General features: G+C 36.8%; 3 protein-coding genes across 5 annotated transcripts; all 3 read left to right on the top strand.

Annotated features, from left to right (window-relative positions):
- The first annotated feature begins 4,265 nt into the window (after positions 1-4,265).
- Positions 4,266-14,915, top strand: LOC121901632 (serum amyloid A-5 protein-like). 2 transcript variants are annotated; one of them, XR_006097342.1, is made up of 5 exons: positions 4,266-4,491; positions 4,604-4,703; positions 4,841-4,979; positions 5,880-6,144; positions 14,621-14,915. XR_006097342.1 is itself a non-coding variant. In XM_042418519.1 (4 exons), exons 2-4 carry the CDS (start codon positions 4,616-4,618, stop codon positions 6,016-6,018), a joined length of 366 nt encoding a protein of 121 aa, XP_042274453.1. In that variant the 5' UTR covers positions 4,266-4,491; positions 4,604-4,615; the 3' UTR covers positions 6,019-6,402. The 2 variants fall into 2 exon arrangements, 1 of the variants encoding a protein (XP_042274453.1); XM_042418519.1 differs by lacking the exon at positions 14,621-14,915 and having other exon boundaries at positions 5,880-6,402.
- LOC121901640 (serum amyloid A-5 protein-like) lies at positions 12,863-14,915 on the top strand. Of its 2 annotated transcripts, XR_006097343.1 has the most exons (5): positions 12,863-13,001; positions 13,114-13,213; positions 13,351-13,489; positions 14,356-14,620; positions 14,658-14,915. XR_006097343.1 is itself a non-coding variant. In XM_042418538.1 (4 exons), the coding sequence occupies exons 2-4, from the start codon at positions 13,126-13,128 to the stop codon at positions 14,492-14,494; spliced, it is 366 nt and encodes a 121-aa protein (XP_042274472.1). In that variant the 5' UTR covers positions 12,863-13,001; positions 13,114-13,125; the 3' UTR covers positions 14,495-14,915. The 2 variants fall into 2 exon arrangements, 1 of the variants encoding a protein (XP_042274472.1); XM_042418538.1 differs by having other exon boundaries at positions 14,356-14,915.
- A 6,538-nt stretch (positions 14,916-21,453) lies between these two features.
- Positions 21,454-23,480, top strand: LOC121901650 (serum amyloid A-5 protein-like). The gene is made up of 5 exons (XM_042418551.1): positions 21,454-21,564; positions 21,677-21,776; positions 21,913-22,051; positions 22,921-23,185; positions 23,223-23,480. Exons 2-4 carry the CDS (start codon positions 21,689-21,691, stop codon positions 23,057-23,059), a joined length of 366 nt encoding a protein of 121 aa, XP_042274485.1. The 5' UTR covers positions 21,454-21,564; positions 21,677-21,688; the 3' UTR covers positions 23,060-23,185; positions 23,223-23,480.
- The last annotated feature ends 2,435 nt before the right edge of the window (positions 23,481-25,915 follow it).

A 25,915-nucleotide genomic window follows, 5' to 3' on the forward strand; every position in this document is an offset into this window, starting at 1 on the left:
AATGGAGGATATACAAACTAAGAAATGAGAAGGGGGGCTTGTGTTTTCTCCTCCTGTGTTCATGTGCCACTCCTCTCACCTGCCCTGCACTGCTGTGTGTCTTCCCCACACCTGCCCTGCATCAGTCTCGTCAGCCCTGCCCTGCTCCCTGTGTTTCCCTCAACCAATCAGTCCCAGCCTGCCCTTGTGTCTAGTCACCTGGGGCCTATTGCAGAAAGCAGGTTTAGTGAAAACTCTGAGTTTGTTCACCCTGAGTTGAGGGAAACTCTGGGTTTCCAGTTTCAGAGAGAGAGTTCATTTAAACTTGGGGTCAGTTATCACAGTAACTGACTCTCTGGACCTAACCTGCTCACTGGCAGGTTTTCTTCAACAAACCCTTAGTTTCTCTCTGTCTCCTCCGTCTTACAGAGCCAGACACGCTGTTTCATTTCCTCTTTCATTCAGTCCATATCAAAGCGCATTCATTAGCAGAGGTTTACTATCCTTCAGAATCTAAATCCTGGTTGGATATTAGTTTAGTTACTCAAGGATTTTCTAAAGTTACCACTTTTATGTGCATCAGTCATTTCTTTGAATAGCGATTTTTTTTGTCTCACATTCAGATATTACACAGCGTGAATTCAGCCTCAGCTCAGAGTAAAACCTCTGCATGTCCTTCTGTTATAACTCTGTGACTCTGTGCACAATTGTTAGTTTGTTAGAGCAGCTCCTGTGCTGAAATCTTTATTGCACATAATGTGTAATCTCAGTTTAAATTTAAACAATCGATGAAGCTTTAGACATGTGGGATCAATCAATAATTATCTCTATCACTCATGATGTGATTGGTTGCACTGATGGAACATCATTCCTATAATATTGTAGATTATATGTTAATATGCTGAGTGAGCAGGATTGTGGTGCAGCTGCAGAATCTAGTTTGAAAGTGAGATTTTTAAATAGGGAGCATAATCTCAACGTGTTTTAACAGCATTTCACTGACAATGTTTAAATTTACTACATTTGTTGAAGTCGCTGAAATGAAGTCACTGAATGCTGTTGAGCTGAGATACAAATAGACGTATAAAAATTTTAAATATTCTGTATTTTTACCTCGACACCTTTTCAAGTAGAAATCACCAAACACATTATTACTGATCAGACTGTGAGCTACAGTCATGTCTCTATGTCTTTGATCTATAGGCCTACATGTTTTAAATCTTAAACTATATTTTTCATCTTCAGTTGCTGCTTCCTGCATTTTGTCCATCAGATTAAAGCTGAACAAATATATTTAAAATGTAATGTAGCTGCAGCCTGATACACAAATTCCACTTTATCATCATTAAGGAAATGTAAGTCTACTAAATGATGAATTAATGGACGACACTGAATTAAACTTTATTGTGTTAACTTATTGACACTTTTCCCGTTTATCTTTTGTTAAAGATAAATGTGCAGCGTCCGCACGCACATGCATTAATATCTCTACGTCCACTTGATTAAAATGGACGCGCTGCCTTTTATTTACCTGTTGCCGTGGTGACTCGTAGTATCGGGGCTCCATTGATGATAGCTTTTTTTATTCATTACGCACGCGCCTAACTCAGAGTGAACATACTCAGAGTTGGTTGAACTGACTGATCAGCTGTTCTGAAACTGAAAACTCTGAGTTTCCCATTTCGAGGAATGAACCTGATTCCTGAAACCGTCAACAGTTCCCCATTCCCTGATTATTTTAGTGTGTATTTATAGTCCAGTTTCGAGTTCAGTCCTTGTCGAGTCATCCGCGTTTGTTCTGTGTTTCTGGTATTTTCCTGTGACTCAGTGTCCCCAGTGACTTTTTGAATTTGTTTCATTATTTGTTGCATCATATCCAGCCTGCCTGCCATCTCTTGCATTTGGGTCCACCTGCTCCACTCACCCTCATGGCAAACCTGTGTAATGTTGCTCTATATGTTCACGATTTGGCAGTAAATGTCATGGAATTAGATTTATTAACATTTAAGGAAAGTACAGAAAGAGGAAAGTTTTTTGTTTTTTTTCACAGCTGTGACCATCAAACCACCAAAAGTTGTGCCTGAATATTATGGATATGTCTACTAAAAGGCCTGTCGGGCATCTGAGGAGTCCCAGCTGTTTTTGATCACTGCAGTTGCACAACTAAGGAATATCCTGAGTTTGTTTGCCTGACATTTTGGATACCCAGACAGGTCTAAAATGTAATGGAATTTTCATCATGTAGAAATCCCACAATCTAGGTCATCTCAGAACGTAATATAAGGGGAGTGGATTTGCAATACAAACAATGACTACAATTAAAAACAACCTCCAGAATGAGTTCAACAGTGTCTTTCCAAAAACAGGGTTACTGTTACCCTGGATAATCCACAAATATTAGAGTCAACAGTTTATTTTGGAACTACTTTCAACAGAAGAAATAATCCCTTTGAAAATCTTTTTTTCTGGTAAGACATTATTGCTGTTGAATGTTTAAAATGTAATATTTCAGTGCTTTGAGCATCACAGATGAAATTCCATTCACCTCTATTGGGGTGATCACAGAAATGCAAGCTGGATATATCACAACATGCTGTTTGGATAACACTAAGGTGAGAATGTATGTTTTTTCTGTAATTATTTGTGAACAAACCCTTTTTACAAAACTTGGATATATCTGATAAAGAAATGTTCAGATTCCTGTGGGGTCAAGAACAAAAAAATCACATATTTGAACTTTTTCTTACATAATGGACCTCTTTCAGGAGGTGTTCTAAGTTTGTGGTTCTCATTATATAGGCTATATATACCGTTCACAAAATAATAGGGAATTACATATATATACAGTACTGTGCAAAAGTGTTTGATGTTTAGATTCTCATCCCTCATGCAGTATCATTAGGGATGTGTCTGATCAGTCTCAAATTTATTCTGGTGCATGACAATGACCCCAAACATACAGCCAGAGTCTTAAAAAACTATCTTCAGCAACAAGAAGAAAAAGGAGTCCTGCAACAGATGATATGGTACCACAGAGCCCTGATCTCAACATCATTGAGTCAGTCTGGGATCACATGAAGAAAAAGAAGCAACTGAGACGCCTAAATCCACAGAAGAACTGTGGCAATTTCTCCAAGATGCTTGGAACAACCTACCTGCAAGTACCTTGAAAAACTGTGTGCAAGTGTAGTGAGGAGAAGTGGAGCTGTTTAAAGGCAAGGCATGGTCACACCAAATAGTGATTTCATTTAGGTTTCTTCTGTTTACTGAACTTTGAATGAAGTTAATTGATAAATAAAAAATATTCTTGGCATTATTATTGAAAGCTTCTTCACTTTACTTTTAGTGCCTGAAACGTGTGACTGGTACTGGATCTGGATAGACTTTCTCATTCAAGTGGATGGGAAGGTGTGTCCAAACTCATATATTAAGAATTCATATTTTTCTTGTGCCATAGATAATAAGTTGGGAAATGAGTCACTTCCAGTTGCCATCTTTGTTTGGGTTTAGAAGCAATGTTGCGACTTCAGTCAAAAAGATAGTAATTATTGTTCAGCATTGTTGCTTCAAATGAATCTTTGGGGAACCTAGAAATGTCCTCAACACTGCAGCATGTCTTGTCAAAGGACTTTTTGGGGTGTTTTCAGAGTTTGGCTTGTATGAAAAGATGCCAGGTTAGTGTCAAAGGCAGCTCAAGGGCCTGTGCATTTATATGTTTTTTGTCCTTTTGCTTTTTTGCTTTGTTTTGACTTTTTGTTTTTTTGCTTTATTTTTTGTTTTTCCCTCTGCTTTATTACTTTTGTATTTTTCCTTTCTTCTATAAATAACAACAACAAGAAATGAGATATTCTTAAGAAGAAACAAAGGGATTTTAGAAGACTAAAGGACAGCTGTAGGATTCACTACTTTGATCCACACACCATTCAACCACCCAAGAAACTTGTAACTAACTTTAACCTGTGTAATGTTGTTGTATATGTTCACTGTTGCAGTAAATACAATGGAATTAAATTTATTAACATTTAAGGAGAGTGCAGAAAGAATAAAGTTTTTTTTTTTCACAGCTCTGGCCATCAAAGAACAAAAGGACTGACATATCCTAGATCCATATCCTGACATATCATTCAGATCTATAGGATCTGAATGAATGAATATTTGTACTATTGGCTGTGTCAACAAACTTGCTAAATATAGTAATATGCAGTGTTTAACCCCCAAAAGTTGTGCCTGAATATCATGGATATGTCTACTAAAAGGCATGTTGGGCATCTGAGGAGTCCCAGCTGTCTTTAATTACTGCAGTTGCACAACCAAGGAATATCCTGAGTTTGTTTGGTTGACATTTCGGGTACCCAGTCAGCTCTCAAATGCAGTGGAATTTCCATCATGTGGAAGTCCTACAATCTAGCTCATTTCAGAACAGAATATAAGAAGTGTCAGATCAGTAGGGTCCTCACTGAAAGATTTTGCAAGATCTACTAAGACTCATTATCATCTCTGCAGGAACTTCAGGTAAGTTTGGATTTTAATTCAGTAACAGGACTTGAATAATATAAATTATTGTATATAATATTGTGTTATCTTTATGATGTACTGTATGTAATTGTTTTTATTTCCCTATTAGACATCTAAAACCATGAAGTTGCTGATAGCAGGAATAGTTCTGATTCTAATAGTGGAATCCTACGCCCAGTGGTACAAGTTTCCTGTCGAAGCTGCCCAAGGTTAGAAACATGGCCTTTTCAGAGTCTCCTCATGAACAATGTATATAATTTTACTGTATGTCATAGATCTAGAATGCATGTCTTTTTTATGAATTACCTCATACATTTCATTAAACCCTGTCTGTTCCTCTGGCTAGGAGCTCATGACATGTGGCGAGCATACAGAGACATGAAGGGCGCCAACTGGAAAAACTCTGACAAGTACTTTCATGCTAGAGGGAACCATGATGCTGCCAAGAGAGGAGCTGGAGGCAGATGGGCTGCTGAAGTTATAAGGTGAGGGACAAAGAGTAGAAAACAGTCTTCAGTTGGTGATTGGTTGTTGCATATTAGTTTGTTTGTTCACAAGAAATCTATAACACTTTATTTTACAGGTCCTACAAATTACCTGCAAATTACTCAGAAAATGTCGAAATTAGTAAAAAATTAAAGGACCTGCAAATTAAAACATTTCCAGAAATTCTTGTGAAGAAACCTCCAATAGGATCAAAGTGGAGTTATTGTGGAGTATTGGAAGGATCATTTTTCGGCCCTTCATTATTTCCATGTATATATTACCACTAGATCTCATAATTTACAGGAATGCAGTAATATTTTCTTTTGTTTCTATGCAGATGACAACTAGATCTATTTCTCATATGATTACAATAATATTACCTGATTAAGCAATCAGCAGGATTACCTTGATGAGGTTTAAAATTGACACTGCTCAGTGAAATACAGATAAATTTGAAGTCATCATTATAGGTCCAGATTTTTCCCATAGCCTAATTGCCTCAAATTGTAATTAACTATCTTCAAACGATATCTTTTGTGTGAAATCAGTGGTGCAGTACTGCTTCCTGTAGCTTCATAACATATAAGATGGTCTTTTTTTAACTGCAAAGAACTTCAAAACTACAATTCATGCTTTTATCAGAAAACACCTCAGAATAATGCTAATTTACGATTAGAAATATCACAATTATCTGTATGCCTGTCTATGCCAATATAACCTGTACAGACCTCGCTACTTTAGAATGCCACAGCCTTGCATTTATTTATTAATTTTATATTACCTCCTTCCAATCTTTCCGATCCTGGGCCTTTTGTATAACACTTTGTAACTAGCTTTTAGAAAGTGCTTGTTTTGTCATCTGCTTGTGTGGATATTAATTTTCTATTTTCCCCTTTCAGTGATGCCAGAGAATGGGCACAGGAACGAACGGGTCATGGTAATGAGGACGCTGAGGCTGATCAGAGGGCAAACCGTCATGGGCGGAATGGAGGAGATCCCAACGTTTACAGGCCAAAAGGACTGCCTAAGAAATATTGAGGATGAAAACTGAGAGAAAAAATGCACATTTGTGAAGGATAGATGTTCAATGTTCAATTTATGGGCTAAGTCTTTTTATCTACAGGGCCTCACTCTGGCTTGCAGGACCTGACTATGGCCTCTAAGGTTGGGAGATAAGGTTGTAACTTTGGATGGGTAACAACAGCTGCCTGCGTTATTTTCCAGTTAGAGTTCATTCTGACACCAAGTGTCGTTGTTCCTCCCCTCCCTGATGGCGTGACCTGAGCAACTCTATAAGAAATGATTGTTTTCCTGCTTGTGCTAAGTTTTTGGTATGACTATATCCATGTGTACACTGTGCCAAAGGCTTCTCTGAGCTCAGATATTTGTTTTCAATAAACTCCATATATTCAAGTAAGCATACACTGGTGCCTGTGAAGTCTCTTCAACAATTATTCAACAAGTACAAGATTTTCCCTATCAAAAACTATTGACTTTTAATAAACTAATGAAAGACATTTCTAGTGTTGGACTTATTGATTACACAGCTAAAGCCCAAACATCAAGACAAGAAACCAGAACAAAATTCCCTACATTTAATACATTACATTGATTTTTTTTGCAGAGGCAGTTCATTGAGAGATCACCCAAAAATAGCAATAATTAGTCCAAACTTAAAAAATAAAAAGTGTAAAAGAAGGTGATGCAAGGTAGATGTCAGTAGGATGAAAGGAGAGAAAGAGTGATCACATGGGCCAGCTTTTATGGCCTGGCAGCCTCCTATACAGTGGTCACACCCACCCAGTTCTCTGTTGGTAAAATAATGTTGCTTCATAAAGGGATTACGTCTGGTTCTCTGTGGCATTTCTGGATTTAATGTGACAGATTTCTACCCTGTCCATCTGTGGTTGTGTTGTTGGTGCTTCATTCAGGTGTACTGTTAAGACATGGCCACTCAGTGGCAGCGCTGGCCTCCAAAAGACAACTGAGGCTGGAGCACATTAGAGGGAATGCTCTTTGTTATGAGGCTCATTATCACTATCAATTTAAAGTTTTAGTTTAATTTTTATGCTAATGAATGAAAATGTTTCACCTCAGCATGGATAACACAATAAATTCCAGGGCTGATCCACTGTGGTTACAGTTTGCAATAGAAACAATGATAACAATTAAAAACAACCTCCAGAATGAGTTTAATAGGGTTACTGTTACTCTGAATAATCCACAAATATCAGAGTCAACAGTTAATTTTGGAACTACTTGACAGCTCTTGACACTGCTCAGTGAAATGCAGATAAATTTGAAGTCATCATTATAGGTCCAGATTTTTCCCATAGCCTAATTTCCTCAAATTGTAATTAACTATCTTCAAACGATATCTTTTGTGTGAAATCAGTGGTGCAGTACTGCTTCCTGTAGCTTCACAACATATAAGATGGTCTTTTTTTAACTGCAAAGAACTTCAAAACTACAATTCATGCTTTTATCAGAAAACACCTCAGAATAATGCTAATTTACTATTAGACATATCACAATTATCTGTATGCCTGTCTATGCCAATATAACCTGTACAGACCTCGCTACTTCAGAATGCCACAGCCTTGCATTTATTTATTAATTTTATATTACGTCCTTCCAATCTTTCCGATCCTGGACCTTTTGTACAACACTTTGTAACTAGCTTTTAGAAAGTGCTTGTTTTGTCATCTGCTTGTGTGGATATTAATTTTCTATTTTCCACTTTCAGTGATGCCAGAGAATGGGTGCAAGAACGAACGGGTCATGGTGCTGAGGACTCTGCGGCTGATCAGAGGGCAAACCGTCATGGGCGGGGGGGGGGAGATCCCAATATTTACAGGCCAGCAGGACTGCCTGAAAAATACTGACGATGAAAACCATCAACTTATAATAAACTAATGAAAGCCATTTCTAGTGTTGGACTTATTGATTACACAGCCAAAGTTCAGACTTTCATTTTCCCACATCAGAAAGTGTTTGTGGTCCAGCCCAAATCTCAAGACAAAAAACCAGGACAAAATTCCCTCCAATACATAACGTTGATTTTTTTGCAGAGGCAATTCATTGAGAGATCCCCCAATAATAGCAGTAATTTATCCAATATCACTTTAATTCCAGTACATTAAATCCAATATAATGCATCCAAAATCAATCCTTACCATTATTGTAACTCCCAGACAAAAGCAATAGTGAATGGATTAATGAACAAATATAATGTGCCAGTGACACCATGATTTGATACTGGACAGTAATGACACAACAAAATAATTCAGTGACAACTGGCAATAATAACTTTAGCAAACCTAAAAGGCAAAAAAAGTGTAAAAGAAGGTGATGCAAGATAGATGTCAGTAGAATGAAGGGAAAGAAAGGACAACCACATCAGCCAGCTTTTATGGCCTGGCAGCCTCCTACACAGTGGTCAAATCCCCCAGTTCTCTGTTTTTAAAATAATGTTTCTTCATAAAGGGATTAAGCCTTGTTCTCTGTGACTTTACTGGATTTAATGTGACAGATTTCCATCCTGTCCATCTGTGGTCGTGTTCTTGGTGTTTCTTTCATCTGAGGCTGGAGCACATTAGAGGGAATGCTCTTTGTTGTTATCACTATTAATTCAAAGATTTAGTTTAATTTATATGCCAGTGAATGAAAATGTTCTCAGCATGGATAACACAATAAAGTCCAGGGCTGATCCACTGTGGTTCCTCTGAAGTCAAGAACAAAAAAGTCACACATTTGAACTTGTTTTACATGATGGACTTCTTTTAGGAGGTGTTCTAAGTTTAATTTGTGGTTCTCATTATATAGGCTGTATATACTGTACACAAAATAATAGAAATTTATATATATACAGTACTGTGCAAAAGTGTCAGACAATGTGGTTGTTTAGATTCTCATCCTTCATGCAATATCATCAGGGATGCGTCTGATCAGTCCAGAGTCATAAGGAACTATCTTCTACAAGAAGAAGAAAAAGAAGTCCTGCAACAGATGATATGGCCACCACAGAGCCCTGATCTCAACATCATTGAGTCAGTCTGGGATTACATGAAGAAAAAGAAGCAACTGAGACACCTAAATCCACACAAGAACTGTAGCAATTTCTCCAAGATGCTTGGAACAACCTACCTGCAAGTACCTTGAAAAACTGTGTGCAAGTGTAGTGAGGAGAAGAAGAGCTGTTTAAAGGCAAAGTGTAGTCACATCAAATATTGATTTCATTTAGGTTTCTTCTGTTTACTGAACTTTGAATGAAGTTAATTGATAAATAAAAAATATTCATTGCATTATTATTGAAAGCTTCTTCACTTTACTTTTAGTGCCTAAAACGTGTGACTGGTACTGGATGTGGATACACTTTCTCATTCAAGTGGATGGGAAGGTGTGTCCAAACTCATATATTAAGAATTCATATTTTTCTTGTGCCATAGATAATAATTAGTTGCCTCTTTAGGCAAAAAATAGTAATTATTGTTCAGCATTGTCGCTTCATATGAATCTTTGGGGAACCTAGAAATGTCCTCAACACTGCAGCATGTCTTGTCAAAGGACTTTTTGGGGTTTTTCTCAAAGTTTGACTTGTATGAAAAGATGCCAGGTTAGTGTCAAAGGCAGCTCAAGGGCCTGTGTATTTGTATGTTTTTTGTCCTTTTCCTTTTTTGGTTCGTTTTGCCTTTTTGTTTTTTGCTTTTTCATTTGTTTTATTACTTTTTTGTTTTTTTCCTTTTGTATTTTTTCCTTTCTTCTATAAACAACAACAAGAAGAAGAAATGAGATATTCTTAAGAAGAAACAAAGGGATTTTAGAAGACTAAAGAACAGCTGTAGGATTCTCTACTTTGATCCACACACCATTCAACCACCCAAGAAACTTGTAACTAACTTTAACCTGTGTAATGTTGTTGTATATGTTCACTGTTTGGCAGTAAATATCATGGAATTAGATTTATTAACATTTAAGGAAAGTACAGAAAGAATAAAGTTTTTTGTTTTTTTTCACAGCTGTGGCCATCAAAGAACAAAATGACTGACATCCTATTAGACAAAAGGTAAAATCTGGTAAAAGCTCAGTTAAGGCTTTTGAGGAATTTGAACCTTTTTGTGTTTCCACAGAGCAACTTTGTTAAATCATAATGCAGAGTTCAGTTTTTGAAAATGGGAATTTTATCATTTACAACCAGTGGCAAGCAGTCTCATCTCAATCATGTACATTTAGTTGCACAATCATGAAACATTATCAGAATTGCTTTCGTTCTTCCTCCCCTTCTGGAAATAGCTAACAAATTATGTATTATATGTTAATATTATAATCCAGGTAGATCACATATCATAAACATTTACCCTCATCATTATTTTTTTAAAGATTTGAAACAGGATTTAATATATGATTGGATACTGAAGAGAGTGCAGTATTTGGACTGGACAAGATGTTGTGAAGATCTAATATCTAATGAAACCAATTAGACCAATGTCCTAAATCTCTACTCGAGAGTCAGTGAGGTATCCATACCTTTGTGTATTCCTACCCATCAGGAGTGATATGGTCACAGATCTCTTGACCTGTGCTTGATGGATGATCTTTACGATCTGAATGAATGAATATTTGTACTATTGGCTGTGTCAACAAACTTGCTAAATATATTGTATGCAGTGTTTAACCCCCAAAAGTTGTGCCTGAATATTATGGATATGTCTACTGAAAGGCATATTGGGCATCTGAGAAGTCCCAGCTGTTTTTGATCACTGCAGTTGCACAACCAAGGAATATCCTGAGTTTGTTTGCCTGGCATTTTGGGTACCCAGTCAGTTCTCAAATGCGGTGGACTTTCCATCATGTAAAAATCCTACAATGTAGTAGGATCTAATCTTTATGAATTATCTCATACATTTCAGAGTCAACAGTTTATTTTGGAACTACTTTCGACTTTTGAAGAAAACCTTTTTTCTGGTAAGACATTATTGCTGTTGAATATTTAAAATGCAATATTTCAGTGCTTTGAGCATCACAGATGAAATTCCATTCACCTCTATTGGGGTGATCACAGAAATGCAAGCTGGATATATCACAACATGCTGTTTGGATAACACTACGGTGAGAATATATGTTTTTCTTTATTTTTTGTGAACAGACCCTTTTTATAAACGTGTATAAATCTGATAAAGAAATGTTCAGATTGCTCTGAAGGCAAGAACAAAAAAGTCACACCTTTGAACTTTTACATGATGGACCTCTTTTAGGAGATGTTCTAAGTTTAATTTTTGGTTCTCATTATATACGCTATATATATTGTATACAAAATAATAGGGAATTACATATATATACAGTACTGTGCAAAAGTGTTAGGCAATTTGGATGTTTAGATTCTCATCCCTCATGCAATATCATTAGGGATGTGTCTGATCAGTCTCAAATTTATTCTGGTGCATGACAATGACCCCAAACATACAGCCAGAGTCTTAAGGAACTATCTTCAGCAACAAGAAGAAAAAGGAGTCCTGCAACAGATGATATGGTACCACAGATTCCTGATCTCAACATCATTGAGTCAGTCTGGGATCACATGAAGAAAAAGAAGCAACTGAGACGCCTAAATCCACACAAGAACTGTAGCAATTTCTCCAAGATGCTTGGAACAACCTACCTGCAAGTACCTTGAAAAACTGTGTGCAAGTGTAGTGAGGAGAAGTGGAGCCGTTTAAAGGCAAGGCGTGGTCACACCAAATAGTGATTTCATTTAGGTTTCTTCTGTTTACTGAACTTTGAATGAAGTTAATTGATAAATAAAAAATATTCTTGGCATTATTATTGAAAGCTTCTTCACTTTACTTTTAGTGCCTAAAACGTGTGACTGGTACTGGATGTGGATACACTTTCTCATTCAAGTGGATGGGAAGGTGTGTCCAAACTCATATATTAAGAATTCATATTTTTCTTGTGCCATAGATAATAAGTTGGGAAATGAGTCACTTCCAGTTGCCATCTTTGTTTGGGTTTAGAAGCAATGTTGCGACTTCAGTCAAAAAGATAGTAATTATTGTTCAACATTGTTGCTTCAAATGAATCTTTGGGGAACCTAGAAATGTCCTCAACACTGCAGCATGTCTTGTCAAAGGACTTTTTGGGGTGTTTTCAGAGTTTGGCTTGTATGAAAAGATGCCAGGTTAGTGTCAAAGGCAGCTCAAGGGCCTGTGCATTTATATGTTTTTTGTCCTTTTGCTTTTTTGCTTTGTTTTGACTTTTTGTTTTTTTGCTTTATTTTTTGTTTTTCCCTCTGCTTTATTACTTTTGTATTTTTCCTTTCTTCTATAAATAACAACAACAAGAAATGAGATATTCTTAAGAAGAAACAAAGGGATTTTAGAAGACTAAAGGACAGCTGTAGGATTCACTACTTTGATCCACACACCATTCAACCACCCAAGAAACTTGTAACTAACTTTAACCTGTGTAATGTTGTTGTATATGTTCACTGTTGCAGTAAATACAATGGAATTAAATTTATTAACATTTAAGGAGAGTGCAGAAAGAATAAAGTTTTTTGTTTTTTTTTCCACAGCTCTGGCCATCAAAGAACAAAATGACTGACATATCTTGGATCTATATCCTGACATATCATTCAGATCTATAGGATCTGAATGAATGAATATTTGTACTATTGGCTGTGTCAACAAACTTGCTAAATATAGTAATATGCAGTGTTTAACCCCCAAAAGTTGTGCCTGAATATCATGGATATGTCTACTAAAAGGCATGTTGGGCATCTGAGGAGTCCCAGCTGTCTTTAATTACTGCAGTTGCACAACCAAGGAATATCCTGAGTTTATTTGGTTGACATTTCGGGTACTCAGTCAGCTCTCAAATGCAGTGGAATTTCCATCATGTGGAAGTCCTACAATCTAGCTCATTTCAGAACAGAATATAAGAAGAGTCAGATCAGTAGGGTCCTCACTGAAAGATTTTGCAAGATCTATTAAGACTCATTATCATCTCTGCAGGAACTTCAGGTAAGTTTGGATTTTAATTCAGTAACAGGACTTGAATAATATAAATTATTGTATATAATATTGTGTTATCTTTATGATGTACTGTATGTAATTGTTTTTATTTCCCTATTAGACATCTAAAACCATGAAGTTGCTGATAGCAGGAATAGTTCTGATTCTAATAGTGGAATCCTACGCCCAGTGGTACAAGTTTCCTGTCGAAGCTGCCCAAGGTTAGAAACATGGCCTTTTCAGAGTCTCCTCATGAACAATGTATATAATTTTACTGTACATCATAGATCCAGAATGCATGTCTTTTTTATGAATTATCTCATACATTTCATTAAACCCTGTCCTTTCCTCTGGCTAGGAGCTCGTGACATGCGGCGAGCATACAGAGACATGAAGGAGGCCAACTGGAAAGACTCTGACAAGTACTTTCATGCTAGAGGGAACCGTGATGCTGCCCAAAGAGGAGCTGGAGGCAGATGGGCTGCTGAAGTTATAAGGTGAGGGACAAAGAGTAGAAAACAGTCTTCGGTTAGTGATTGGCTTTTGCATATTAGTTTGTTTGTTCACAAGAAATCTATAACACTTTATTTTACAGGTCCTACAAATTACCTAATTACTCAGAAAATTTCTAGGAAATTAGTAAAAAATTAAAGGACCTGCAAATTAAAACATTTCCAGAAATTCTTGTGAAGAAACCTCCAATAGGATCAAAGTGGAGTTATTGTGGAGTATTGGAAGGATCATTTTTCGGCCCTTCATTATTTCCATGTATATATTACAGGTGCTTTCATTTCTATGCAGATGACAACCAGATCGATTTCTCATATAATCATAATAATATCACCTGATTAAGCAATTAGCAGGATTAACTTGATGAGGTTTAAAATTGACACTGCTCAGTGAAATACAGATAAATTTGAAGTCATCATTATAGGTCCAGATTTTTCCCATAGCCTAATTTCCTCAAATTGTAATTAACTATCTTCAAACGATATCTTTTGTGTGAAATCAGTGGTGCAGTACTGCTTCCTGTAGCTTCATAACATATAAGATGGTCTTTTTTTAACTGCAAAGAACTTCAAAACTACAATTCATGCTTTTATCAGAAAACACCTCAGAATAATGCTAATTTACGATTAGAAATATCACAATTATCTGTATGCCTGTCTATGCCAATATAACCTGTACAGACCTCGCTACTTCAGAATGCCACAGCCTTGCATTTATTTATTAATTTTATATTACATCCTTCCAATCTTTCGAATCCTGGGCCTTTTGTACAACACTTTGTAACTAGCTTTTAGAAAGTGCTTGTTTTGTCATCTGCTTGTGTGGATATTAATTTTCTATTTTCCCCTTTCAGTGATGCCAGAGAATGGGCGCAGGAACGAATGGGTCATGGTGCTGAGGACTCTGCGGCTGATCAGAGGGCAAGCCGTCATGGGCGGAATGGAGGAGATCCCAACGTTTACAGGCCAAAAGGACTGCCTAAGAAATATTGAGGATGAAAACTGGGAGAAAAAATGCACATTTGTGAAGGATAGATGTTCAATGTTCAATTTATGGGCTAAGTCTTTTTATCTACAGGGCCTCACTCTGGCTTGCAGGACCTGACTATGGCCTCTAAGGTCTCATAAAAGAGATGTTGTAGGTTCACGGCGCCAGGTTGGGAGATAAGGTTGTAACTTTGGATGGGTAACAACAGCTGCCTGCGTTATTTTCCAGTTAGAGTTCATTCTGACACCTAGTGTCGTTGTTCCTCCCCTCCCTGATGGCGTGACCTGAGCAACTCTATAAGAAGTGATTGTTTTCCTGCTTGTGCTAAGTTTTTGGTATGACTATATCCATGTGTACACTGTGCCAAAGGCTTCTCTGAGCTCAGATATTTGTTTTCAATAAACTCCATATATTCAAGTAAGCATACACTGGTGCCTGTGAAGTCTCTTCAACAATTATTCAACAAGTACAAGATTTTCCCTATCAAAAACTATTGACTTTTAATAAACTAATGAAAGACATTTCTAGTGTTGGACTTATTGATTACACAGCTAAAGCCCAAACATCAAGACAAGAAACCAGAACAAAATTCCCTACATTTAATACATTACATTGGTTTTTTTTGCAGAGGCAATTCATTAAGAGATCACCCAAAAATAGCAATAATTAGTCCAAACTTAAAAAATAAAAAGTGTAAAAGAAGGTGATGCAAGGTAGATGTCAGTAGGATGAAAGGAGAGAAAGAGTGATCACATGGGCCAGCTTTTATGGCCTGGCAGCCTCCTATACAGTGGTCACACCCACCCAGTTCTCTGTTGGTAAAATAATGTTGCTTCATAAAGGGATTACGTCTGGTTCTCTGTGGCATTTCTGGATTTAATGTGACAGATTTCTACCCTGTCCATCTGTGGTTGTGTTGTTGGTGCTTCATTCAGGTGTACTGTTAAGACATGGCCACTCAGTGGCAGCGCTGGCCTCCAAAAGACAACTGAGGCTGGAGCACATTAGAGGGAATGCTCTTTGTTATGAGGCTCATTATCACTATTAATTTAAAGTTTTAGTTTAATTTTTATGCTAATGAATGAAAATGTTTCACCTCAGCATGGATAACACAATAAATTCCAGGGCTGATCCACTGTGGTTACAGTTTGCAATAGAAACAATGATAACAATTAAAAACAACCTCCAGAATGAGTTTAATAGGGTTACTGTTACTCTGAATAATCCACAAATATCAGAGTCAACAGTTAATTTTGGAACTACTTGACAGCTCTTGACACTGCTCAGTGAAATGCAGATAAATTTGAAGTCATCATTATAGGTCCAGATTTTTCCCATAGCCTAATTTCCTCAAATTGTAATTAACTATCTTCAAACGATATCTTTTGTGTGAAATCAGTGGTGCAGTACTGCTTCCTGTAGCTTCATAACATATAAGATGGTCTTTTTTTAACTGCAAAGAACTTCAAAACTACAATTCATGCTTTTATCAGAAAACACCTCAGAATAATGCTAATTTACGATTAGAAATATCACAATTATCTGTATGCCTGTCTATGCCAATATAACCTGTACAGACCTCGCTACTTCAGAATGCCACAGCCTTGCATTTATTTATTAATTTTATATTACATCCTTCCAATCTTTCCGATCCTGGACCTTTTGTACAACACTTTGTAACTAGCTTTTAGAAAGTGCTTGTTTTGTCATCTGCTTGTGTGGATATTAATTTTCTATTTTCCACTTTCAGTGATGCCAGAGAATGGGTGCAAGAACGAACGGGTCATGGTGCTGAGGACTCTGCGGCTGATCAGAGGGCAAACCACCATGGGCGGGGGGGAGGAGATCCCAATATTTACAGGCCAGCAGGACTGCCTGAAAAATACTGATGATGAAAACCATCAACTTATAATAAACTAATGAAAGCCATTTCTAGTGTTGGACTTATTGATTACACAGCCAAAGTTCAGACTTTCATTTTCCCCATCAGAAAGTGTTTGTGGTCCAGCCCAAATCTCAAGACAAAAAACCAGGACAAAATTCCCTCCAATACATAACGTTGATTTTTTTGCAGAGGCAATTCATTGAGAGATCCCCCAATAATAGCAGTAATTTATCCAATATCACTTTAATTCCAGTACATTAAATCCAATATAATGCATCCAAAATCAATCCTTACCATTATTGTAACTCCCAGACAAAAGCAATAGTGAATGGATTAATGAACAAATATAATGTGCCAGTGACACCATGATTTGATACTGGACAGTAATGACACAACAAAATAATTCAGTGACAACTGGCAATAATAACTTTAGCAAACCTAAAAGGCAAAAAAAGTGTAAAAGAAGGTGATGCAAGATAGATGTCAGTAGAATGAAGGGAAAGAAAGGACAACCACATCAGCCAGCTTTTATGGCCTGGCAGCCTCCTACACAGTGGTCAAATCCCCCAGTTCTCTGTTTTTAAAATAATGTTTCTTCATAAAGGGATTAAGCCTTGTTCTCTGTGACTTTACTGGATTTAATGTGACAGATTTCCATCCTGTCCATCTGTGGTCGTGTTCTTGGTGTTTCATTCAGCTGTAATGTTAAGACATGGCCACTCAGTGGCAGCGCTGGCCTCCAAATGACATCTGAGGCTGGATCACATTAGAGGGAATGCTCTTTGTTGTTATCACTATTAATTCAAAGATTTAGTTTAATTTATATGCCAGTGAATGAAAATGTTCTCACCATGGATAACACAATAAAGTCCAGGGCTGATCCACTGTGGTTCCTCTGAAGTCAAGAACAAAAAAGTCACACCTTTGAACTTGTTTTACATGATGGACTTCTTTTAGGAGGTGTTCTAAGTTTAATTTGTGGTTCTCATTATATAGGCTGTATATACTGTACACAAAATAATAGAAATTTATATATATACAGTACTGTGCAAAAGTGTCAGACAATGTGGATGTTTAGATTCTCATCCTTCATGCAATATCATCAGGGATGCGTCTGATCAGTCCAGAGTCATAAGGAACTATCTTCTACAAGAAGAAGAAAAAGAAGTCCTGCAACAGATGATATGGCCACCACAGATTCCTGATCTCAACATCATTGAGTCAGTCTGGGATTACATGAAGAAAAAGAAGCAACTGAGACGCCTAAATCCACACAAGAACTGTAGCAATTTCTCCAAGATGCTTGGAACAACCTACCTGCAAGTACCTTGAAAAACTGTGTGCAAGTGTAGTGAGGAGAAGAAGAGCTGTTTAAAGGCAAAGTGTAGTCACATCAAATATTGATTTCATTTAGGTTTCTTCTGTTTACTGAACTTTGAATGAAGTTAATTGATAAATAAAAAATATTCTTGGCATTATTATTGAAAGCTTCTTCACTTTACTTTTAGTGCCTAAAACGTGTGACTGGTACTGGATGTGGATACACTTTCTCATTCAAGTGGATGGGAAGGTGTGTCCAAACTCATATATTAAGAATTCATATTTTTCTTGTGCCATAGATAATAATTAGTTGCCTCTTTAGGCAAAAAATAGTAATTATTGTTCAGCATTGTCGCTTCATATGAATCTTTGGGGAACCTAGAAATGTCCTCAACACTGCAGCATGTCTTGTCAAAGGACTTTTTGGGGTTTTTCTCAAAGTTTGACTTGTATGAAAAGATGCCAGGTTAGTGTCAAAGGCAGCTCAAGGGCCTGTGTATTTGTATGTTTTTTGTCCTTTTCCTTTTTTGGTTCGTTTTGCCTTTTTGTTTTTTGCTTTTTCATTTGTTTTATTACTTTTTTGTTTTTTTCCTTTTGTATTTTTTCCTTTCTTCTATAAACAACAACAAGAAGAAGAAATGAGATATTCTTAAGAAGAAACAAAGGGATTTTAGAAGACTAAAGAACAGCTGTAGGATTCTCTACTTTGATCCACACACCATTCAACCACCCAAGAAACTTGTAACTAACTTTAACCTGTGTAATGTTGTTGTATATGTTCACTGTTTGGCAGTAAATATCATGGAATTAGATTTATTAACATTTAAGGAAAGTACAGAAAGAATAAAGTTTTTTGTTTTTTTTCACAGCTGTGGCCATCAAAGAACAAAATGACTGACATCCTATTAGACAAAAGGTAAAATCTGGTAAAAGCTCAGTTAAGGCTTTTGAGGAATTTGAACCTTTTTGTGTTTCCACAGAGCAACTTTGTTAAATCATAATGCAGAGTTCAGTTTTTGAAAATGGGAATTTTATCATTTACAACCAGTGGCAAGCAGTCTCATCTCAATCATGTACATTTAGTTGCACAATCATGAAACATTATCAGAATTGCTTTCGTTCTTCCTCCCCTTCTGGAAATAGCTAACAAATTATGTATTATATGTTAATATTATAATCCAGGTAGATCACATATCATAAACATTTACCCTCATCATTATTTTTTTAAAGATTTGAAACAGGATTTAATATATGATTGGATACTGAAGAGAGTGCAGTATTTGGACTGGACAAGATGTTGTGAAGATCTAATATCTAATGAAACCAATTAGACCAATGTCCTAAATCTCTACTCGAGAGTCAGTGAGGTATCCATACCTTTGTGTATTCCTACCCATCAGGAGTGATATGGTCACAGATCTCTTGACCTGTGCTTGATGGATGATCTTTACGATCTGAATGAATGAATATTTGTACTATTGGCTGTGTCAACAAACTTGCTAAATATATTGTATGCAGTGTTTAACCCCCAAAAGTTGTGCCTGAATATTATGGATATGTCTACTGAAAGGCATATTGGGCATCTGAGAAGTCCCAGCTGTTTTTGATCACTGCAGTTGCACAACCAAGGAATATCCTGAGTTTGTTTGCCTGGCATTTTGGGTACCCAGTCAGTTCTCAAATGCGGTGGACTTTCCATCATGTAAAAATCCTACAATGTAGTAGGATCTAATCTTTATGAATTATCTCATACATTTCAGAGTCAACAGTTTATTTTGGAACTACTTTCGACTTTTGAAGAAAACCTTTTTTCTGGTAAGACATTATTGCTGTTGAATATTTAAAATGCAATATTTCAGTGCTTTGAGCATCACAGATGAAATTCCATTCACCTCTATTGGGGTGATCACAGAAATGCAAGCTGGATATATCACAACATGCTGTTTGGATAACACTACGGTGAGAATATATGTTTTTCTTTATTTTTTGTGAACAGACCCTTTTTATAAACGTGTATAAATCTGATAAAGAAATGTTCAGATTGCTCTGAAGGCAAGAACAAAAAAGTCACACCTTTGAACTTTTACATGATGGACCTCTTTTAGGAGATGTTCTAAGTTTAATTTTTGGTTCTCATTATATACGCTATATATATTGTATACAAAATAATAGGGAATTACATATATATACAGTACTGTGCAAAAGTGTTAGGCAATTTGGATGTTTAGATTCTCATCCCTCATGCAATATCATTAGGGATGTGTCTGATCAGTCTCAAATTTATTCTGGTGCATGACAATGACCCCAAACATACAGCCAGAGTCTTAAGGAACTATCTTCAGCAACAAGAAGAAAAAGGAGTCCTGCAACAGATGATATGGTACCACAGATTCCTGATCTCAACATCATTGAGTCAGTCTGGGATCACATGAAGAAAAAGAAGCAACTGAGACGCCTAAATCCACACAAGAACTGTAGCAATTTCTCCAAGATGCTTGGAACAACCTACCTGCAAGTACCTTGAAAAACTGTGTGCAAGTGTAGTGAGGAGAAGTGGAGCCGTTTAAAGGCAAGGCGTGGTCACACCAAATAGTGATTTCATTTAGGTTTCTTCTGTTTACTGAACTTTGAATGAAGTTAATTGATAAATAAAAAATATTCTTGGCATTATTATTGAAAGCTTCTTCACTTTACTTTTAGTGCCTAAAACGTGTGACTGGTACTGGATGTGGATACACTTTCTCATTCAAGTGGATGGGAAGGTGTGTCCAAACTCATATATTAAGAATTCATATTTTTCTTGTGCCATAGATAATAAGTTGGGAAATGAGTCACTTCCAGTTGCCATCTTTGTTTGGGTTTAGAAGCAATGTTGCGACTTCAGTCAAAAAGATAGTAATTATTGTTCAGCATGTTGCTTCATATGAATCTTTGGGGAACCTAGAAATGTCCTCAACACTGCAGCATGTCTTGTCAAAGGACTTTTTGGGGTGTTTTCAGAGTTTGGCTTGTATGAAAAGATGCCAGGTTAGTGTCAAAGGCAGCTCAAGGGCCTGTGCATTTATATGTTTTTTGTCCTTTTGCTTTTTTGCTTTGTTTTGACTTTTTGTTTTTTTGCTTTATTTTTTGTTTTTCCCTCTGCTTTATTACTTTTGTATTTTTCCTTTCTTCTATAAATAACAACAACAAGAAATGAGATATTCTTAAGAAGAAACAAAGGGATTTTAGAAGACTAAAGGACAGCTGTAGGATTCACTACTTTGATCCACACACCATTCAACCACCCAAGAAACTTGTAACTAACTTTAACCTGTGTAATGTTGTTGTATATGTTCACTGTTGCAGTAAATACAATGGAATTAAATTTATTAACATTTAAGGAGAGTGCAGAAAGAATAAAGTTTTTTGTTTTTTTTTCACAGCTCTGGCCATCAAAGAACAAAAGGACTGATATATCTTGGATCTATATCCTGACATATCATTCAGATCTATAGGATCTGAATGAATGAATATTTGTACTATTGGCTGTGTCAACAAACTTGCTAAATATAGTAATATGCAGTGTTTAACCCCCAAAAGTTGTGCCTGAATATCATGGATATGTCTACTAAAAGGCATGTTGGGCATCTGAGGAGTCCCAGCTGTCTTTAATTACTGCAGTTGCACAACCAAGGAATATCCTGAGTTTATTTGGTTGACATTTCGGGTACTCAGTCAGCTCTCAAATGCAGTGGAATTTCCATCATGTGGAAGTCCTACAGTCTAGCTCATTTCAGAACAGAATATAAGAAGAGTCAGATCAGTAGGGTCCTCACTGAAAGATTTTGCAAGATCTATTAAGACTCATTATCATCTCTGCAGGAACTTCAGGTAAGTTTGGATTTTAATTCAGTAACAGGACTTGAATAATATAAATTATTGTATATAATATTGTGTTATCTTTATGATGTACTGTATGTAATTGTTTTTATTTCCCTATTAGACATCTAAAACCATGAAGTTGCTGATAGCAGGAATAGTTCTGATTCTAATAGTGGAATCCTACGCCCAGTGGTACAAGTTTCCTGTCGAAGCTGCCCAAGGTTAGAAAATGGCCTTTTCAGAGTCTCCTCATGAACAATGTATATAATTTTACTGTACATCATAGATCCAGAATGCATGTCTTTTTTATGAATTATCTCATACATTTCATTGAACCCTGTCCTTTCCTCTGGCTAGGAGCTCGTGACATGCATCGAGCATACAGAGACATGAAGGAGGCCAACTGGAAAAACTCTGACAAGTACTTTCATGCTAGAGGGAACCGTGATGCTGCCCAAAGAGGAGCTGGAGGCAGATGGGCTGCTAGGGTTATAAGGTGAGGGACAAAGAGTAGAAAACAGTCTTCGGTTAGTGATTGGCTTTTGCATATTAGTTTGTTTGTTCACAAGAAATCTATAACACTTTATTTTACAGGTCCTACAAATTACCTGCAAATTACTCAGAAAATTTCTAGGAAATTAGTAAAAAATTAAAGGACCTGCAAATTAAAACATTTCCAGACATTCTTGTGAAGAAACCTCCAATAGGATCAAAGTGGAGTTATTGTGGAGTATTGGAAGGATCATTTTTCGGCCCTTCATTATTTCCATGTATATATTACAGGTGCTTTCATTTCTATGCAGATGACAACCAGATCGATTTCTCATATAATCATAATAATATCACCTGATTAAGCAATTAGCAGGATTAACTTGATGAGGTTTAAAATTGACACTGCTCAGTGAAATACAGATAAATTTGAAGTCATCATTATAGGTCCAGATTTTTACCATAGCCTAATTTCCTCAAATTGTAATTAACTATCTTCAAACGATATCTTTTGTGTGAAATCAGTGGTGCAGTACTGCTTCCTGTAGCTTCATAACATATAAGATGGTCTTTTTTTAACTGCAAAGAACTTCAAAACTACAATTCATGCTTTTATCAGAAAACACCTCAGAATAATGCTAATTTACGATTAGAAATATCACAATTATCTGTATGCCTGTCTATGCCAATATAACCTGTACAGACCTCGCTACTTCAGAATGCCACAGCCTTGCATTTATTTATTAATTTTATATTACATCCTTCCAATCTTTCGAATCCTGGGCCTTTTGTATAACACTTTGTAACTAGCTTTTAGAAAGTGCTTGTTTTGTCATCTGCTTGTGTGGATATTAATTTTCTATTTTCCCCTTTCAGTGATGCCAGAGAATGGGCGCAGGAACAAACGGGTCATGGTAATGAGGACGCTGAGGCTGATCAGAGGGCAAACCGTCATGGGCGGAATGGAGGAGATCCCAACGTTTACAGGCCAAAAGGACTGCCTAAGAAATATTGAGGATGAAAACTGGGAGAAAAAATGCACATTTGTGAAGGATAGATGTTCAATGTTCAATTTATGGGCTAAGTCTTTTTATCTACAGGGCCTCACTCTGGCTTGCAGGACCTGACTATGGCCTCTAAGGTCTCATAAAAGAGATGTTGTAGGTTCACGGCGCCAGGTTGGGAGATAAGGTTGTAACTTTGGATGGGTAACAACAGCTGCCTGCGTTATTTTCCAGTTAGAGTTCATTCTGACACCTAGTGTCGTTGTTCCTCCCCTCCCTGATGGCGTGACCTGAGCAACTCTATAAGAAATGATTGTTTTCCTGCTTGTGCTAAGTTTTTGGTATGACTATATCCATGTGTACACTGTGCCAAAGGCTTCTCTGAGCTCAGATATTTGTTTTCAATAAACTCCATATATTCAAGTAAGCATACACTGGTGCCTGTGAAGTCTCTTCAACAATTATTCAACAAGTACAAGATTTTCCCTATCAAAAACTATTGACTTTTAATAAACTAATGAAAGACATTTCTAGTGTTGGACTTATTGATTACACAGCTAAAGCCCAAACATCAAGACAAGAAACCAGAACAAAATTCCCTACATTTAATACATTACATTGTTTTTTTTTGCAGAGGCAATTCATTAAGAGATCACCCAAAAATAGCAATAATTAGTCCAAACTTAAAAAATAAAAAGTGTAAAAGAAGGTGATGCAAGGTAGATGTCAGTAGGATGAAAGGAGAGAAAGAGTGATCACATGGGCCAGCTTTTATGGCCTGGCAGCCTCCTATACAGTGGTCATACCCACCCAGTTCTCTGTTGGTAAAATAATGTTGCTTCATAAAGGGATTACGTCTGGTTCTCTGTGGCATTTCTGGATTTAATGTGACAGATTTCTACCCTGTCCATCTGTGGTTGTGTTGTTGGTGCTTCATTCAGGTGTACTGTTAAGACATGGCCACTCAGTGGCAGCGCTGGCCTCCAAAAGACAACTGAGGCTGGAGCACATTAGAGGGAATGCTCTTTGTTATGAGGCTCATTATCACTATTAATTTAAAGTTTTAGTTTAATTTTTATGCTAATGAATGAAAATGTTTCACCTCAGCATGGATAACACAATAAATTCCAGGGCTGATCCACTGTGGTTACAGTTTGCAATAGAAACAATGATAACAATTAAAAACAACCTCCAGAATGAGTTTAATAGGGTTACTGTTACTCTGAATAATCCACAAATATCAGAGTCAACAGTTAATTTTGGAACTACTTGACAGCTCTTGACACTGCTCAGTGAAATGCAGATAAATTTGAAGTCATCATTATAGGTCCAGATTTTTCCCATAGCCTAATTTCCTCAAATTGTAATTAACTATCTTCAAACGATATCTTTTGTGTGAAATCAGTGGTGCAGTACTGCTTCCTGTAGCTTCATAACATATAAGATGGTCTTTTTTTAACTGCAAAGAACTTCAAAACTACAATTCATGCTTTTATCAGAAAACACCTCAGAATAATGCTAATTTACGATTAGAAATATCACAATTATCTGTATGCCTATCTATGCCAATATAACCTGTACAGACCTCGCTACTTCAGAATGCCACAGCCTTGCATTTATTTATTAATTTTATATTACATCCTTCCAATCTTTCCGATCCTGGACCTTTTGTATAACACTTTGTAACTAGCTTTTAGAAAGTGCTTGTTTTGTCATCTGCTTGTGTGGATATTAATTTTCTATTTTCCACTTTCAGTGATGCCAGAGAATGGGTGCAAGAACGAACGGGTCATGGTGCTGAGGACTCTGCGGCTGATCAGAGGGCAAACCACCATGGGCGGGGGGGAGGAGATCCCAATATTTACAGGCCAGCAGGACTGCCTGAAAAATACTGACGATGAAAACCATCAACTTATAATAAACTAATGAAAGCCATTTCTAGTGTTGGACTTATTGATTACACAGCCAAAGTTCAGACTTTCATTTTCCCCATCAGAAAGTGTTTGTGGTCCAGCCCAAATCTCAAGACAAAAAACCAGGACAAAATTCCCTCCAATACATAACGTTGATTTTTTTGCAGAGGCAATTCATTGAGAGATCCCCCAATAATAGCAGTAATTTATCCAATATCACTTTAATTCCAGTACATTAAATCCAATATAATGCATCCAAAATCAATCCTTACCATTATTGTAACTCCCAGACAAAAGCAATAGTGAATGGATTAATGAACAAATATAATGTGCCAGTGACACCATGATTTGATACTGGACAGTAATGACACAACAAAATAATTCAGTGACAACTGGCAATAATAACTTTAGCAAACCTAAAAGGCAAAAAAAGTGTAAAAGAAGGTGATGCAAGATAGATGTCAGTAGAATGAAGGGAAAGAAAGGACAACCACATCAGCCAGCTTTTATGGCCTGGCAGCCTCCTACACAGTGGTCAAATCCCCCAGTTCTCTGTTTTTAAAATAATGTTTCTTCATAAAGGGATTAAGCCTTGTTCTCTGTGACTTTACTGGATTTAATGTGACAGATTTCCATCCTGTCCATCTGTGGTCGTGTTCTTGGTGTTTCATTCAGCTGTAATGTTAAGACATGGCCACTCAGTGGCAGCGCTGGCCTCCAAATGACATCTGAGGCTGGATCACATTAGAGGGAATGCTCTTTGTTGTTATCACTATTAATTCAAAGATTTAGTTTAATTTATATGCCAGTGAATGAAAATGTTCTCACCATGGATAACACAATAAAGTCCAGGGCTGATCCACTGTGGTTCCTCTGAAGTCAAGAACAAAAAAGTCACACCTTTGAACTTGTTTTACATGATGGACTTCTTTTAGGAGGTGTTCTAAGTTTAAT

The sequence above is a fragment of the Thunnus maccoyii genome, chromosome 1 (assembly GCF_910596095.1).
Source record: "Thunnus maccoyii chromosome 1, fThuMac1.1, whole genome shotgun sequence".
In the NCBI taxonomy this organism is placed as follows: Eukaryota; Metazoa; Chordata; class Actinopteri; order Scombriformes; family Scombridae; genus Thunnus; species Thunnus maccoyii.

What these genes read in the sequence shown, in the direction of transcription:
- LOC121901632 (XM_042418519.1), top strand. Translation starts at nt 4,616, where the DNA reads ATGAAGTTGCTGATAGCAGGAATAGTTCTGATTCTAATAGTGGAATCC. An exon ending in TCCTGTCGAAGCTGCCCAAG is followed by an intron (nt 4,704 to 4,840) that starts GTTAGAAACATG and finishes TCCTCTGGCTAG; the next exon opens with GAGCTCATGACATGTGGCGA. An exon ending in TGGGCTGCTGAAGTTATAAG is followed by an intron (nt 4,980 to 5,879) that starts GTGAGGGACAAA and finishes TTCCCCTTTCAG; the next exon opens with TGATGCCAGAGAATGGGCAC.
- LOC121901640 (XM_042418538.1), top strand. Translation starts at nt 13,126, where the DNA reads ATGAAGTTGCTGATAGCAGGAATAGTTCTGATTCTAATAGTGGAATCC. An exon ending in TCCTGTCGAAGCTGCCCAAG is followed by an intron (nt 13,214 to 13,350) that starts GTTAGAAACATG and finishes TCCTCTGGCTAG; the next exon opens with GAGCTCGTGACATGCGGCGA. An exon ending in TGGGCTGCTGAAGTTATAAG is followed by an intron (nt 13,490 to 14,355) that starts GTGAGGGACAAA and finishes TTCCCCTTTCAG; the next exon opens with TGATGCCAGAGAATGGGCGC.
- LOC121901650 (XM_042418551.1), top strand. Translation starts at nt 21,689, where the DNA reads ATGAAGTTGCTGATAGCAGGAATAGTTCTGATTCTAATAGTGGAATCC. An exon ending in TCCTGTCGAAGCTGCCCAAG is followed by an intron (nt 21,777 to 21,912) that starts GTTAGAAAATGG and finishes TCCTCTGGCTAG; the next exon opens with GAGCTCGTGACATGCATCGA. An exon ending in TGGGCTGCTAGGGTTATAAG is followed by an intron (nt 22,052 to 22,920) that starts GTGAGGGACAAA and finishes TTCCCCTTTCAG; the next exon opens with TGATGCCAGAGAATGGGCGC.